The sequence below is a fragment of the Uloborus diversus genome, chromosome 8 (genome assembly GCF_026930045.1).
Source record: "Uloborus diversus isolate 005 chromosome 8, Udiv.v.3.1, whole genome shotgun sequence".
Classification (NCBI taxonomy): domain Eukaryota; kingdom Metazoa; phylum Arthropoda; class Arachnida; order Araneae; family Uloboridae; genus Uloborus; species Uloborus diversus.
The window spans coordinates 121135339-121153427 of NC_072738.1; the positions used below are offsets into that span (position 1 = coordinate 121135339).

The window sequence follows — 18089 nt, forward strand, 5'->3', positions numbered from 1 at the left end:
TAGTTGGATAACTGCAGTTTTTTAAGGAAAACACAAACTGTAGATTTTACTTTAAACAGTAAGCTTTTATACAAAAAACATTTTGAGATGAGCTTTTAAAGTCATATTTTATCCCATTTGGCATTTAACTTCAAGTCATTTGAAAACTTGCAGCCAAAATAATTACAGAATTTCATTTAAATATTTTTGAATTAAAGTTTTAATCAAAAGAAACAAAATTTTCATCTTTTAGCCTTTTATCAGCTTAATAATAATCAAAAATGGAAAAAAAAAAACTTTGGGTAAAGATGCAAAAATATTGCTTTCTCTTATAAGAAGTATGCAAAAGTAAAAAGAACTTTTTGATGAAAAAAAAAGACTTTAGAAATGTATTTTAATTTTGCCATGGTGAACAACAAACCAGGTTTTTGCAGCAAACCAGTTTTATCACATAACAATACAGAGAAGAAAATTCCTATTAGTTTTAATTTTAAAAAATTAAATGTGTAACATTTTCTTTTCTTAGCTCTTGGAAAAATTTCTACTTTTGTTAACAAAATCTGAATACCTTTGTTTTCCACACTATCATTGACATCATCCAATTTATCTACTACTAACTCATTTTGAAAACATAACTACTAAATTTCGATAAAATCTGCCAAAGTATTTGAAAATGTCATTTTCAAATACTTTAAGACCTTAGGAAAATGATATTTTTCAATGAGGAAAGGAAAAGCAAAAGAATGCAAATGTTGAAATTAAAAATTTGGGGAGAATCATTACTAACAGTATGAGAATCTCTCCTCGGTTTTAGAGCAAGAGATGATACTAGTTGTTCTGGCGAGTGCTGCTATACAGCATGAATCAGAATTTTTTTTTATTGAAAACAATTTACCTGCATCCTGGGTTTCAGCTACACCTTCACAATGTCTATAGTTCATAATATACTGTTGATTTTCAATATAAAACTGGCTTCCTGGTGTTTGACAAGCTGTGATATTTGCTTCTGGATGCTTGCATTCTCCAGTAAAAAGAAATTGGTTTTGATAAGCAAACTTCCAGACTCCTTCTAAGCTTGAGCGACAATTTTTTAAAGTTGGATTTCTGGCTGTAAAACATAAATCAGTTCAATGTTAGATTAAAAAGAAAAATATATAAACATGCTGCAAATCACCAAATTAGGCATGGGATAGTTTTTGAACTCTTTAGGAAACAAATTACGTTAACAATATTATGTATGTTGATAATTTGGCAGAAAAAAAGCAGTCAAGGTTAAATGATCCTTTTTCAGTACAAAAGATGCAAGTTTATGGATGTTTTTTTCTTTTTACTTTGTTTTTGTTTTTGAAAAGTAATGCATTTATAACAGTATACTTTTAATTTATAGCACAAAAGCTATCCATTTTTTAATAAGAAGAATAATCAATGTGAACAAGTGTTAAATTAGTAAGCTCTTAAGCCAGAGTTTCATGCTTAGCCAATGCAATGTCGTTGCTGTATATATACATATCGCTTTACCTATGGTTTTGAGTAATCGAAAATTAAGCTGCATCCCTAGAAGTTTGATTAGGTGTTATGTTCGTGAATTGAATTATTATTATTTTATTTTGAAGCACTTTAGATATAGAAAATAGCATTGCAATAGCATTGCTTCATTTACAAGCAAGTTTATATAAGGTCAAAACTAAAAAAAGAAAATTACAACTCTTTAAATATGTTTAAAAAATTATCAGAAATAAGTAATTGTTATTTCAAGTTTCATTATGCAATTTCACATATGATAACTTGGAAAATTTTCAAACTGTAAAAAATTTATGCTGTTTCAATAATAAACAGGCAAATCAAGTCTCATAAATTCAACTAATTGCATGCAACATACTTGCATGTTAAATTTTCAAAAACCTCTTCTTTTTTCAAGGTTTAATGCACCATTTGTTCATTTATTAATGCAACTTGTTCTGCAATTACCGAAAAAACAGTATCAAAAAAAGGTTTTTTTTTTTTTTTTTTTTTTTTTTTTTTTTTAACTTTTAGAGCTACTATTATTAGTAATGTGACCATATTTCATCATTACAATAACTGACATGTCTGTCAAAACTTTTAGAAATGCTGAAAGTAGTTCTTGCATAAAGTAATTAAATTCTCCTCCAGAGTTCAGCAGAATTCTTTTCAGAAGAAAGTCTCTTGACTTCAGAAATATATATTGCCAGCCTAAACCTTTTTAATAATAAGGTAATTATTATTTTTCTTTATTAACTATATCTTTGGTAAGCCTGGTATGCATTAAGGCTAAGTTTGCAAGTGGTGTGGGCTTGAATTAACTCGGGTGCAAATGGATAGAAATTTTCGAATCAGCATAGTAAAAAGATGAGCATGAAAGTTATCATCAAGAAAAAAAATGTAAGGTGGTTTAGAAATAATGGTTAACACAAAATTATTAATGTCTAAAACAGTAGAATCTCCTAGTGGAAAAATATGAGCGAGTGTTACAGAAGTCGATGCAACTAGATTTTAAAATGCATAACAAATGAGGATTTGCGCACAAATGTATAATAAGTAAAATACATAAAACTTGGCAGGTATGCAATCCTTTAATTTGGTGTGAAGTGAAGTTTGTTTTACACCAAAATTCTTTTGCATGAAAATATAGATTGTTGAGCAGAAAATACACCAGAAGAAAATCAAACATGAATGTGTAAATAAATAACTCTCTAGTTAATAACCTTTCCAGTACTACTTTTTTTTCTGTCTGAAAGCCATTTTTATAACTACTCTATTCCTTCTTCCTTTATGTCCCTTGGCTTCTGACAGGTTCTCTGTGGCTTCCATCCCAAATTTCTTATTGATTTCATCCTCAATATATCTTCTTTGGTTGCTTTTAAGTTTGACACTTTAGGTGTAATTAAAAGCTTTTTTTTAAAAAATATATCTAAAATTAAACTTTTCCTTTCTCCAGCACCTAATTTTTGTGCTAAAAGAGTTGTATAAAATTGCACAGCATACTGTTTGGTCAGCTATGTGTCAACCACCTTGTGTTTTTTATGTTCATGTTCAGCAGATTTCAATGCATTTCTTCCCCCCCCCCCCCCCCCCCCCCAACATTATAAAAATAAAATTATTTTTTTAAAAATCACATCATTTGGAACTTACAAAACCAAGTAATAAGCTCTTTTTGTGGGTCCAAATGCTTGCAAACAGACCACAGTGATGGCTTTCCTCCTCCTTCTGGATTGACACAGCCCGCTAAAAAGTAAAACCAAATTAATCAAAATGAGAATGAGTTTTTTAAAAATATGTATTTTAAAAATCTTTGGTAGCAGTATGAACTGAAAAATCTAATCTATGGATGTAAAGATTATATTTAAGCAATAGGATAAGAATTGTTAAAAAAACAATAATTTAAACACAGCATGGAGTTTTGCTCTATTTACATTTTTATACATCAATAACTAGCTATCTATAAGAAAGTCAAAACAGCAATTGCAAGCTTCCCACTCTTTAGTTTCTTGGCAAAAGAATTATAAATACATACTAAAGTCAAGTTTTCATCCACATTTTTACCTTAATCCCCTCATTAATGAATTTTTACTGGTTCTTTTGACCACACCCGGGTCAACATAAAAATGGTTGAAATGGACTCAGCACACCTCAAAACGTTCAAATCCATCAAAATTCGAAAATTTGCATGAATCCAATACTTTCTTCTATATATTAGATATAGAAGAAAATAAAAATGTTCAAACAACTAAAATATCTATTTTGATCATCCCCAAGTTAACATTTTAATGAGTTTTACTGTGGTCTCTCTGTATGTACAATGTGCATTCATACCTACAGTAAAACCTCGTTAAGTCGTCACTCAAGGGACCAAAAATTTTTGACCACTTATGCGGAGTGACTACTTATGTGGAGTGGGAAATTAAGGAAGAAAAAAAAAGCCTTACAAATATTCATAAATAGCAGATGAATTCTGTGAGAAAAACAATAGCTTATGTAATCAAGGTCTATAAATTAGTGGAAATATTAAAAAGGGGGGAAAATACTAATGATAGTTACTTTGTTTCATTTTCTCTGACTTATACATTACTAAATAACAACAACTTATTTAGTTACAGTACATTAATACAATCTTTCAATGTTGACTCATGAAGTTTTGCTTACGGAAAAGAATGATCTCTTCTAACATACATCAAGCTTTAAATTCTGTGTTTGTAGTTCCTTGAACGGATGTTAAATACTGACTAACTTTCTCCAGGTATTAGATTTTGTATGTCTTGCTGAAAGCAGTTTGATTCCTACTCTTGGCACTTGGCAGAGTCACAGCAAGAAGTATGCTTTGAACGACCAGAACCGAGGATCGAGATTTCAAGGAGAAAAGACTATCGAACAGCCTTTCAACTAAGTCCGACACTATTTTATAAGATCCGATAAGGAAAAGGAATTTTAGAAAACAACTTTTGAGTGACTAGTTAACTGGGTAAAATTAAATTTGGTGACCAGTAAAGAAGGATCATTTTACATTACTGTGAATAAGATCTTTTCGGGACCAATGAAAAACGACCACTTAAACGGAGTGACCACTTAACCAGTCGACTACTTATTGAGGTTTCACTGTATTTATCTCACACAACTTAAAAATGGTTAGTACTCCAAGGTTGAAATTTCCAGTGCAAGATTTCTAAGACATCTAGTTATGCACCTAAATTTTAAATGGCAATTGAATGTGCTAAACATAAAGCCCCTTCCTTCTTTTTATGTGACAAATCAATGTTAATTTCTCCTCAGTTATTGCACAATGCAAACTGAAATAATGTCCTGAATTGGCAAACACTTCAGGACATTCATCAAACATTCATTCCTCCTTCACAGTTAAGGAGTATGGATCAAAGCTGCAGACGCTCGTCTTGAAAAGCAGGATTGGAAAATGTTCTGATATTTTCGAAAATATCCCATATTTTGATATACATCGGATATTTTGATAAATATCCGATATTTTCAATCAGTACAAACTGAAGTCTTCAAGACAGTAAATGCATCCTTAAATCATCCTTTCTTTTGTTATATTGTCATTACAATATTTAGACTTAAAATTAAGGTTTTTTTCATTATTTACATTTAATATTTTCATTTACCATTTTTATCAATTTTAATGGAGTTAATTTAGCATTAGCTGTTTTGTTCATTGTTCTTCTGTTAGCTGGTTTTACAGTTATACATGATTCAGAAATAAAAAATATGCTTTAGTCGAGACAGTCATAAAACATTTTTTTTTCAGACCTATGTTTAATATTTAATTAGGCTCTTTTAATATGAATTAAAATTGTTTCATTATTAATAATTTTATGAATATAAATTTTAAAAAAAAAGTAATATTATATTACTTTGTTATATTAGGGATGTATTAATACATCATAAAAATATAGACATAACTTTTTGGTTATTTTTAATAATAAATGAACAATATTACTATGATTGATATAATTTTTATATTGAAAATGCCGTAGTTAAAAAAATAAATATCGAAAATATCAAAATAGCATGATATTTTCAAAATAAATGTCTGATATATAGTGCATTATATACCATGATATATATTGACTGATATATATCGTCGTACCCTGTTGAAAATATTCCATTATTTTTAATAACTAACGATAATATTAATATGATTAATACATATTCCTATCAGACTGAAAATATCGTAGTTAGAAAAAAAAGTATCAAAAATATCAAAATATTATATTTTCAGAATAAATACTAGATATATATCATGATATATATCAACCGATATAGGGTGGGTTTGGGTAATTTGGGTATACGGGGTAATTTTGGTATTATTTATATCTTATTAAATACTTTGAAAACTAATCATTTATATGTCTATAAAAATTCAGTTATAAACTTTTTTTACTTATGATTATATGCTGAAAAACATTTACCAAAACTATAATTGAAATTAATAAAAATACGTTCAGCTTTCTGGAGCACTACAAGACAAACCAGCTATTTCCAAATAGTGCTGTTAATTAACCTACAGCCCTATGATTTCCAAATTTAAATGTGTAGACATTACACATTTACTTTAATTTGTCATTGAACTGAAACATTTAACATAATTGGTTTTCATGTAATTAATGATTTAAAATCTTGGTGTAATTTGGGTATACATTACATTTTACTTATCAAAAGGACAAATAATAATTTTATTGGACTACAAACATAGGCATTTATGTGCATCCTCACTACCCAAGGTAATATATGCTAAAAATAAGTTGGAAGGTTGTTTAAATTTGCGTGGAATGCTCTGTAACAAAAAACTACTCCTTGTCCATTAATAGCTTGTCACAGTTCTGCTATTTTTGCAGCATTTTCAGTCTAAAATCTACCTTAATGCTTATAAAAATTAGTATTTATACTATCCAATCATTTTATTGTACCTACATTCAATTTAAGTTTGAAAACATTGAATAAGATTGTGGTTAAAACCACACTTTGCTCTTTAACCATTACTATACACGAATTCTCCCATCCACAGGGTAATTTGGGTATAGTAAACTTATTTTAGCCATTTATATGCAAATGGGTCTACCATCATGAAATATGTAGAAAACTATTCTAGGAAGTCCCAACATTAAGCTGAAACAAGAAAAGTAAATAAAAAAGAAAAGTAAATTTATTACAGTTGGACTAGAAAGCTCAAACTAGTCATTTTTATACAGAAACTACCCCAACCCATCCTATATCGGCGAACCTTGCCCCTGATACTGACTTTTAGTTTTCATCGTGCACGAAACTTAATCCAGTGTAATGGTGCAAATTAACTCTTTTCATTTCCTGCCTACTATGCATGCATCGTCGTTTATGTTGGATTGCTAGGACTTGATAACGAGAGGATGTAATGCGTTGTCACCTCACTGTGAATATTGCTTTGCTTGATATGGTGCCAAATAAGTTTTTGTTATTTCACGTAAATATATCAGGGTTGGTTTTTTCCCATCTAGTTTTTCTCATCCCGTCGGGAAAAAGTAGTAAATACCGGAAAAAGTGGTAAAAACCGGGAAAAACTTCCAAATAACAATATGTAAGAAATATGTTGGCTTTCTAACTCTAATGTGTAAAATGGAAGTTAGAAATAAATAGTTATTACAAAAATTCCCTTTGGGTTTGAAATTATTTTGTAGGAAAGGAATACAAAAAAATAATAATAAGAATTATTGCATAAAACATAAAATTTGCCCACAAAAGTTTTTAACAATAATTAATTTCCTAAATAAATATTTTAGAACAGAATAAAATAAAATTATCAAACTTGAAAATACCAGGGTCATTAAGAGAAGCAATAAACAATTTGTGTTTAATTGAAATAAAATGTTTATTACATTTTTAAGTAGACCTATAAAACAGTCTTGAATTTTGGTTTGGTGTGATATTTACAAAATATGTTCTTTTGCATCTCATCAGTAACAATTGCTGCCAAATTCTTCTCCACTCAAATGGAATGTTTGAAAAATCGGTCGAAGACATTTTCCTCTGAAGGCATTACAAACACTATTTCACCAGCATATGGTGGAAGATTTTAAGTACAATTTTTGCAATTAATGGAACATCTTAAGGGATGTCTGTCCTGTATCATCAGCATTTCTCGAATGTATTTGTTCTAATTTTGCATTCATCCAAAACATTAGAAATTGACTGGGTTTTAAAAAGCCTCTAAACTAGTATTTTGTTACACGATGCTAAAACCCAATGTGGAAGTAGAAGACGAAGAATATGAATAGGATTATGATTTGTAATCTGTGTATTGTGCAAATGTTGATAAATAAATCCACTTCATTGTACATTTTCCTCTTTTTTTTCAATCTTTTATTTACTTAGAACTCAATTTTGATAATTTTAAAGATTGTTTTGAATTTGTGTTTATGTTTTTAAAAATCATATTACAAAAGCTTTTCCCATGTGGGAAAAACATAGTATTTCCCAGGGTAATTATTGGATTTTACCATGGTATTTACCGGGAGTGGGGAAAATCTTGCCAACCTTGAAATGTATTCAATGAAAATTGCCCCAGTCAGGCTTTCCCGTTCGGTTTGTTTTTGTCAAAGCTCATTGTTAAATTAATTAGGGAGCAGCATTAGTTGTCTCTCGGCCTGGGTTCCTAATTCAGCACAAATGCTAATGTACTCACTAGAAAAAATGTCATTGTGGCAAATGTTCATTCGATGTAATGATTTTGAAAATTGATTTAATTAATCTAAAGGACAATGTTTTATGTACACTATTATCATTTTTAAGCAAAAGACAATTTTTGTTTGCTTTACTCCTCATTTTAAATCTTTTTTTGGTTTTGTGCAATTTTTTGTTACCTGCGGTACCTGTGCCACCCAATTTTGAAAATAATTGGAAGTGTACAGTATGTACACTAGGGTGGGCCCGAAATAAGCCGAAAAATTTTTTTTTTCGAAATCAATTTTTGGATAGCGCGCAAAAGTTGCGTGATGAGCTAGTTAGCACTCACAAAAAAATTTCTTGGATGTTAAAAAAATATCTAGCCGGCGCTATTTGACACTAAAAAACCGAAAAAAAATGAGGAAAAATGAATTTTTGTCGAAATTTTTTTTAAAAAAACTAAATTCCCAATATTTTGCTGGAATGCACCGAAAATGTTATATAATGAGCCAGTTCGAGCCCATAAAATGTTTCATTGATTTTAATAAGCATTTAACCGCTCCTTTCGGACATCAAAAAATTGGAGAAAATTGAAAAGATATTGAATTTTTTTAAAAACCATTGTGAAAATTATTTTTCAAAATTAAATCATAGACTAATTAATTAAATAGCACTATTAATCATAGTAATTATTATCACGCAATAATATCATACATTTTCTAGAATTACATATAAAGATAATAACATTTTGAAAAAGAATTCTTCAAATTTGATTTGTAATACCTCATGCATAATGAATATTATTTTTTGAAATAATATTGTCCCTTGTTATCAAATGATGAAAGTTCTTTCCTAGCTTGAAGTTTGGCACGAATGTATCCATCTTGTGCAGTTTCACCAAGAACTTATATTGCAGCTTCGGTTATTAGTTTCACACAACGTTTCACAGTTTCCCGAATGTATTTTCTTGAATCAAACAACATTGTTAACAGTAGCTGTTCAGGATGAACGAAATATGTATTATTTGTTACCTTATCCACTTTTCCAATAGCCATTTTTCTTACTGTCCTTTGATCAATTAGAAATTGTTTTTCTCTATCAGGGACTTTTGCTATTTTTCTGCAATTACACGAATATAAATCTGTGCATTTGCAGGCACAAACGTCAAACAAAGTCGTAGCCTCTGCTTTAAATTTGCCTAGCTGTGATTGTAAAAGTTGCGTCTTTATATTTTTAGCATTTTTTGTTGCGCTATTATATTTAGAATAATAAGATAAAATCCATGGCAATCACTCTTCTTATCGAAACAAGGGGAAGGGAAGCACGTCCCCAAATATCAATAACTTTTTTTGCAACTACAGCGACAACACTTGCTGAAGATGGTTGCTTACTTCCTTCTCCCTTTATTTGCATCTTAGTGATTTGATAACATCTGATAATGTCCTCATATGTTGGAAGAAATAAAGCATCGGGAGGAAACAAATCTCTTCCAGGTTCAAATAGAAGACTACTTGTGCTTGCTCGCGTTACTTTTTTTTTTCGTGCGTTTCTACATAACAGTCGTGTTGTATACAAAACAAAGATAATAATGCAATGACATTCGAAATGTCCGGCTCCCGTTTAAAAGACTTCAGAGAATTCACATTTTTTTTAATACTCAAGGGCTCTATTTGTCAAACATATATAAAATAGTTATAACATAATCTTAGGAATAATAGAAGCAGTTGAGCGCCGTTTATTATCCAGGAGAAACAATTGGAACCAAAGATTAAAAAATTAGCATCTTATGTAACTATTTTTTATTTGAGTGTGTGCATTTTTTTAAATTGGCGTACAAATGTCGCATAAAATTGATTGAATTTTCACTGTTTTTTCTAAGTAACGTATTGAGTAACATTTCAGTATTTACTTATTTTGAAACTACTTAATTTTTTTTTTTTTTTCATTTTTTCCATGTGTCAGTCTTAAAGGAGCGTAGCTAAATATTCTACGAAATGTATAAAAGTCTTTGAAGATTTCAACTAATTCACTGACAGATACTTCAAATGTCTACTGAAACTAGCTTCAAACTTTTATTTTTAACTTCCCCCCCCCCCCATTTTCTTTTTTCTTTTTTTTTTTTTGAAAAAAAAGTGCATTTTTGCCCTTTTTTTCAGTTTTTCAAGGTCAAATAGCGCCGGCTAAATATTAAACAAATTTAGCAAAATTTTTTATGGGTAATAACGGGCCCATATAGCAACTTTTACGCACTATCCAAAAACAGATTTCCAAAAAAAGTTTTTTTCGGCCCACCCTAATGTACACTTACAAATAAAAAACTTCTTAGAAAAATTGTTCTTAATCTAATGCTTTAAAGAAAATACAGTTTCAAAAAGATTGACAAAAAAATTGAGTTAAAAAGTTACAAAAGAGGATACAAAAAATAAATGCAATGGATCATTTTAAAACCAAAGCTTCAAAATAACAAAAATGAATGAAAATACGTACTTTCAATTTTTTCCAGTACATTCAGAGTTCGAACCAATATCCGAATACAATGGTAGCAATCACTAAAATGATTTTACAAACATAAAAAGAAATTAAGAGAAACAATAGAAAAATTTAAAAGCTAAATTAATCTATAAAACAAATTCATCAATTTCAAGTTTCAGTTCAGAATTTAAAATATTACAGGTGAAAATATCACTATTTTAAAGGAAATACTTTCTTTTCAACAGGTCAAATTCTAAATTACAAATGCAAATTCACTGAATTTGTTTAATGTTTAATTCCTTAATATTGATAGTCCTATTAAAAGCAATGTGAAGGATGGTGCAAGTTAAAAGAACTACAGATGTATTGACAGAAGAAAATTTAAATATTTTGTTCATGTCATAGTAAAAAATAATTTTGTTAATTCATAACAACATACAGTGAAACCTGTGTATAACGATACTGTCCATAAGGATAACCTGTCGATAACATTTTTTTTGGCCTCAGCAAAATGTCAGCATGAATAATCAAACTGTCTATAACGATAACCTGTCTATTACGATAATTTTTTTAGGTCCCAGCAGTATCGTTGTAGACAGGTTTTACTGTAATAATCAACAAACAATCATAACATCAAATAAATGTTGCCAAATAAAGAATATTAACTAAAAGCAATTTTTGACACTAAACATTATAACCTGACACTAAACGTTATAACTTTGACACTTAACGTTCACTATAACTTTTAGTGTGTGTGACTTTAAAATAAACATGACATTGAATCTTGCTTATACAAAAAATGCATGAATTGGAGTGAAAAAGTTACAATATCTTTCTTTTCCCCTATTATTTTTTATAATATTACTAGCAGCATTGCCTGTTGTTGCACAGTCCTACTCTCTAGCAATCCTCACATTGCACGACCTCAAAAATAAAAATTGTGTCATGTAATGCATGAACAGCAATCGGACAAAAAAAAAAATTATAAAATTTCACATTGATGCGTAGAAAAAAGCAATTTTCTGACCCTAAATTAGACATTTTTAAGGGGGTTTTTAAATCTCAAGATTTAAGTCATCTTTAAATATTAACCAGCATCAAGCGTGACATTTTCACGTCAACATGACCCTTAAAATAATGATTGTTAGTTAGATGAATTCACATAGTATTCATGAATTATGGTTTGAAAATTTCAGAAAAATATCTAAATGCTTAGACTAAAACTAACATATGTAAACTTAACAGAATTTTGCTCATCTATTGTGTTCCACAAAAGCTATTGAAACTGGCAGAAAGCACAGTTGATATTTAAAACAAAATTTTCACACATTTTTCTACAAATAACTATGATTATGAAACAGACGACATTTTCTTAAGAAAGAGGACACTTTTTATAGAAAAAATTCCTCATGCGTGTTTTTTTAATACTTTTCTTCACATCTTTAAATTGTCTGCTACAAATCAGAAATTTAACTTGATTTAATTTCAATTCCGTGAACAGAAGCCATGGACGACACTTCAAAAATGAAGATAAGCCTTGTTTTAGAATATGAAATCAAGTAAAAATGAAGAATCAGGGAGTGTTCCAGTTATCCTCAAACTTTGAGTCGAGTTCATATACGGCAGCTTTTTGGGGGCTTGAACATACTGCAAAAATCAACAAATATAAATACAAATGTGATGACCAGCAACAGGCTCTGGGCCTAGCTAGGCTGGTCATAGTCAATTTATTAGTCCCCAATGAAGGTCAATAGCCCTCTTAAAGCTACCCAACCTCTTGCTCATTACCACCTCTTCCGATAAGCAATTCCAAGTGCCCAAGACTTTACTTAAAGTAGTAACTTTTCCTAATTTCCAGGTTAGCCTGAGATATGAATAGCATAACCTTAAAACAATGACCCCTCGTCTTGCTTTCCGTGCAAAAATTAACCCAGTAACGTCTTTCATTTTGATAAATCTAAACAATTGAATCATGTCTCCTCTGACTCTCCTCTGCTCCAGGCTATACATTGCCTTTTAAGACTGTCATCATAATCTAAATCTGAACGTCCCTTTACTAGACTAGTAGCCCTCCTTTGAACTCTTTCCAATACTGAAATATCTTTCCTGAGCTAAGGGGACCAAAACTGAACAGCATATTTCGAATGAGGTCTTACTAAACTCCTGTATAAAGGCAGAAGAATGATTTTTTTTTTCAATGAGATAATCGCAAATCAATGATTTACAGTGAAAATGGAATTAAAATCTTGGAATATTCTTTTTTTGGAGGAAAGGTAGCCTATGCTCTATTCTGAACCCCTAACCATGTTTTTACAAAATTTCATGATGATCAGATGAGTAGTTAAGGAGTGAAATAATTACAAACGAACAAATATACAAACAAAATTACTTTCATATTTATAGTATTAGTAAGGCTAAACATCAAACATTATTGAATCCTAAAATATTTTTGTTAGTTTCTAGGTATATTATATAAACAACATTTTACAAAAAATTTTAATGAAATTAAATAAAAATTTATTTAATATTAAATAACATTTTTGCATGAATATGCAATACTTACTCATTTCTTAAAAGAACTGTGAAATTGTCGTTATTGGTGTTTAAAATTTCAACACATCTGCCACGCCCTTGAATTGTTTTTGAATCAACTGTTATGAAGTTGTTTAAACCATCCTCTCTTGAAAACCATTTACCATGTAGTGTCTGAGGTAATAAACATGCCTCTTCGCCATACCAGGCACAAACTAAAATATAAAGTGAAAGGTGAAGCAGATAATACATTGCAGGGCATGCACAACCAGCCCCCCCCCCCCCAACAGATGCAAAGACCAGTTCAAAACTTTATCATTGAGGACCTTTGATACTTATCTAACCAGTGCCATAACCAAACAAAAATTTTGGAGGGGGATATGGTTAGTTTTAAAATTTCTATACTTGACTCAATATATACATATTTTTTAAATAGGGGAACCCGGGGTAAAATGGGTAGCCGGGGTAAAATGGGTATAGTTGCATTTTTCTTGATTTTATTCTACTGGACAACATTTTTTGAAAATAAAAAAATATGATGAAAATGTTTACATATCAAGCAACATTTTGACTTGAGGAAAAAATCTAGCAACTCATTTATCAGGCTTAGCAACAATTTTATTTTTCAGAACACAAAGCAATGCATTTATAGTGAGTGATAAACTTCTTTCTAGAAAAATTTACAGGAAGAGTTTTGGAAGTTTTTTATTTGGATTTGATAGAAAAAGAATTTTTCTAACAGAAAACTCAAAAAATAAGTAAATTTTAATATTTACAAAAATTTTGTAGTACTTTTAGTTGCACGGGGTAAAATGGGTATAGCCAACATTTTCGAGTTAAAGACATTGAATGCATGAAGATTAAAAAACTTAATTATCTTTGCAAGACAAATGTTAGATATTATTCATCTTTTAAACTAAAAGTATGTTTTTAAAAAGTTTTATAAATAATTACTCTTCATTTATTTGTTGCATTTTAATTACTATAACTTATGCCAATTAGTACTTAAAGGTATTATATTTTTTTATTATTATCGATATAGTTCATGATTACTGTAGGTTAGTAATTTACTGTAAGTTTATTATGTATAAGGATCATTGCTACACATTATAAAACATAGTAAGTATTGATAGCTAATATGCCGTCTTTTTAATTTCCTTTTAAAACCACCAACCCCATTCCCACATAGTCTAAGTACAACCTCACATACAATCACAACAGAATCCTTATGCCTCATAGCAAAGTTGTACTGAATAACTAAATCCTCCTATTATACCTCTTGGTTCACAGCCATTTTTTAGCACTGGTAAGGAAACGAAAAATTTACAAAACAAAAAAAGTAAGAGTCTAAACAAAGGTGGGAGGTGTAATTACAGAACAGGTGGCTGCAAGATTGTACACAAACAGGCAAGAGACAAACAAAAGCAGAAAAAATATAAATAAATACACATAAAATAAATAAATTAAAAAAAAACATTAACAATAATTGATAAAATAACTAATGAAGTAGAAGTGAAAACTAGTTGTTCTTCTACTTGTTAATTCCAGCAATTTGCGACAGGGACGTTGTTAAATTTGTGGAATTCATAGGTTTAACCACTGAAATCTCAGCTGAAGGTGAATATACTAAGAAGTTTGCTACAAAATCATCTGCCAAATTATCCTATGTGCTCCCCAAGAAAGATGACACTGATGTTGTGCAGGCATCACAAAGTTGTAAAAATACTACCTCAGCCAAACCGCAAGTCTTTGCCAATGCGCCTTTTGTTCATAAATTTGGTTCTGTAAACAATTTTTTGTGGTGGTTTTGGATTAAAGTTTTTATCCTCCAATGCAATTATACTCAATTTAAAAAAATTCTCTCCATTAGTTACAGTGCAGTTCAACTTTAAACAGCATGTACCCATTTTACCCCGGTGTATACCCATTTTACCCCGAAGCACGGGGTAAAATGGGTATACACAGGGGTAAAATAGGTATACCCCTTTACACTAAATTTAAAGCAAAAAGTTAACACAAACTATGCCCAAATTAGACCTAAGATACACAATGTATAGAATATTCAACAAAAACACAATTATATTTCATGATATTTCTGCTATGGGTCACTGAAATTAAAAATGCTGTTTTTTATACCCCTTTTACCCCAGGTGACTCTATAATTTCAAAAGTCGGAGGAGATATGCCCCTATGGATATGCTCCGATATTCGACTATAATTAAATGTCCTCCAAAGTCAAAATAATTTTGCCATCACCAGTAATAAGTTTTGTTCAAATAATAACAATCAAATTGAGACATTGAGTCAGGATTCGATCAAGCCAAAAAAATGCCCAGATCCAGGTAAAATTTGATGCCCCCTGATAAAAAAAATTCAATAGATTTAAAAATAGTAAAACCAAAAAAAAAAAAAAGAGGGGGGGGGTCGAAGAGAAAAAGAAATTTATATAATTTTCAAGCTCGGGTCCAGACCAGAAAGATTGTGCGTTATAAAGGCTCTGCATAGACTTGAAAATTTGAATTTAGTTATTTTCTTGTAATAGGTACAATTAAGTTGCTGTTTAGGCTAGGAGCTGCCGAACTTTTTTGGTCATCAACCCCTAAAAAAAATGTTGAATTGTAACTTATTGGGTTGCAATTAGTAAGAAGGTGTTTGAATAGCAATGCTTTTTGTCGATCCCTAAATGACTTAGCATCAACCGCCATATGTCACTCAGGTCCAGAAGCATTTTTAATTGTAGCCATTATTTTTTATACCATTCATTGCCACCATTTTAGATCAAAGCTACAGCAAAACTACTTCCTTGGTGATACTATACACTAGTACTTTTGATTAAATTTTAAAGAAACAAAGCATTAAAATAATAAAGACTCCAAGTTTTGTTATAAATGAAAATAAATACCAAATACCAAAATCATGCAATTAAAATGCAAAATATTCCATCTGCCAACTAAATAAAACAAGATTAAACGCTCTGCAGAGTTGACGATCAATAGGCACAAAGGGTCAAGCATGGCCTGGTGACACATCACAAGTTTATTCAGCATCTGCCTCTGTGAGGGTGATTTTCTTCAGTTGCAAAGATGTACCCTTATCCAAAGACAAAAATGATTCCACTTCCTTATCTACTGCTTGCTCTGCTGCAATTGTCAGAAAGTCAACGGTTGTTGGAACATTTATGGTAGCTGTGCGAGACATGTTTGCAGCAATGTTTTAGGAACCTGGAATATGTACAATAGATGCTGTGAACTTTAAAATAAAATCCAGTTGGCGTCATCTGCATTGGTGAACACTTATCAATAATGTTTGATGTTATCATGCCTCCGGCGGAAAGCGAAGGTCAACGACTTATGATCTGTGTATGTAGTAAACTGCCTTGCTTCCAGCATGTGGCAAAAGTGATGAACAGAGGAGTATAATTCAAAGCAGCTCACAATTGTATGCATTCTGCTGGCGCCGCAGCTTCAATAAATGTTAATCAATCAAATGAATGTATCGTCATGAATAAACATTATAAGTTAAACTAAAATGTAGGTCAAATCATAAGAGAAACAAACTTGTGGTGTTATGAACATGATTTTACTTTTGTCAAGGTGGAAAGTAAACAAATCCCAAAGTTAAGTGATGCATTTATAGCGGAAACATACCACACAAGGCTTCCAAATTAAAAGTGGTCCTCTGGTCCGGGACAATAAAAACATCTATCTGACAGGCAGAATATATATTTTAGCAGTCCAAGGGACCAATCAAGTTTTATTTCCATTTTCCTTTGAAAAATTAAAAACATCATAATTTTTTGAAACGGTAGGGAGGAGAGAGTTAGCACCTTTATTTAATGTGTTTAGATTTTTTTTCTCAAGAAAAGATATATTAAGAAATTTCTACAGAATTATGCAGTTTTTACTATCGTATTGCCTTCTTCCAAAAACAACAACAAAGATAAGATTTTAGGGGCTTAATTCCTTGACCAGTATTGATACGTGAACAGAAACGATTTAAACTCTGCAAAAATAGTGTAACAAATTTTTACATGAAAATATTTCTATTAAAATAACATTGGAACACAAAATTATTTAACATTTTGAGAACATGGTGATAATATTTGACAGAATAAAATTGATTTCACAAATTAAACTGCATTTAGTTGCTACGTTACGGGGAGATGGGCGCGGTCTGATGCACAAAATCATTTAAAAGAAACGGGAGAATTTGAAGAAATGGTTTATGATGAAAGTTTATAAATAATTAAATGCTCAACAAATAAAAAAGAATACTAACCCACAGACGAAAATATAACGTAAAATATTAAAGGTACACATAACGCACGCGCGTCCCTATCAACCATCGTGAAAACAAATTCACGAGCGTTGATGCCACTTTCATTTTAACTATCGATTCGTTAAAAAAAAAATTACAAAATTTTTTAAATAATCATTAAAGAAGAAACCTGATCAGTTATTGATGCAGTATTTGACAAAAGTTATCATTATCAGTTTTATATTTTTGTCAGGCTGAAGCTGTGGTTTTGTTTTCGTTAACCCTTTTCCCCCCTTTTGGTCTTAACCCTGACCTTGGAGCATACAGTCGTGACCCCCTTGAGCACGTGTGGTCTGCGGTATTGACCAATTTTTTCAAGTTATTAGTATATATTTTTTGTTGCAGAGCTGGTAGTTAGAAGTTATTAAGCTCAAGATAAATGCTGTCTCGTTAAAATAGATTTTAAATTATAAATAAAGTGCAAGTAAGCTTTCTTGGGCCTAAAATTAACTTTATATATTTTTTTATATTTTGTTTATTTGCATAAAAGTTATTCAAAGTTACTTGTGAGACAAAAAGCTATTCAAGATGTTTCTCAATTGCAAAGCCGTGAGCTACTTTCCTACACACATTCATTAACTTTTTTTATATTTTTTCAAATGATAACATCAAATATGAGTGAA

The 18089-nt window shown here is 30.4% G+C and overlaps 1 protein-coding gene across 1 annotated transcript in view; it reads right to left on the reverse strand.

Annotated features, from left to right (window-relative positions):
- LOC129228296 (uncharacterized) overlaps positions 1–17532 on the reverse strand; it is a 35762-nt gene extending 18230 nt beyond the window's left edge. The window contains exons 1-5 of the mRNA XM_054862974.1: positions 17428–17532; positions 13181–13364; positions 10633–10694; positions 3130–3222; positions 875–1087 (exon numbers count right to left, since the gene is read on the reverse strand). Of these exons, the coding sequence (XP_054718949.1) occupies positions 875–1087; positions 3130–3222; positions 10633–10694; positions 13181–13364; positions 17428–17494 (619 nt within the window). The 5' untranslated portion in view covers positions 17495–17532. The remainder of the gene's footprint in view (positions 1–874; positions 1088–3129; positions 3223–10632; positions 10695–13180; positions 13365–17427) is intronic.
- Positions 17533–18089: the final 557 nt, after the last annotated feature.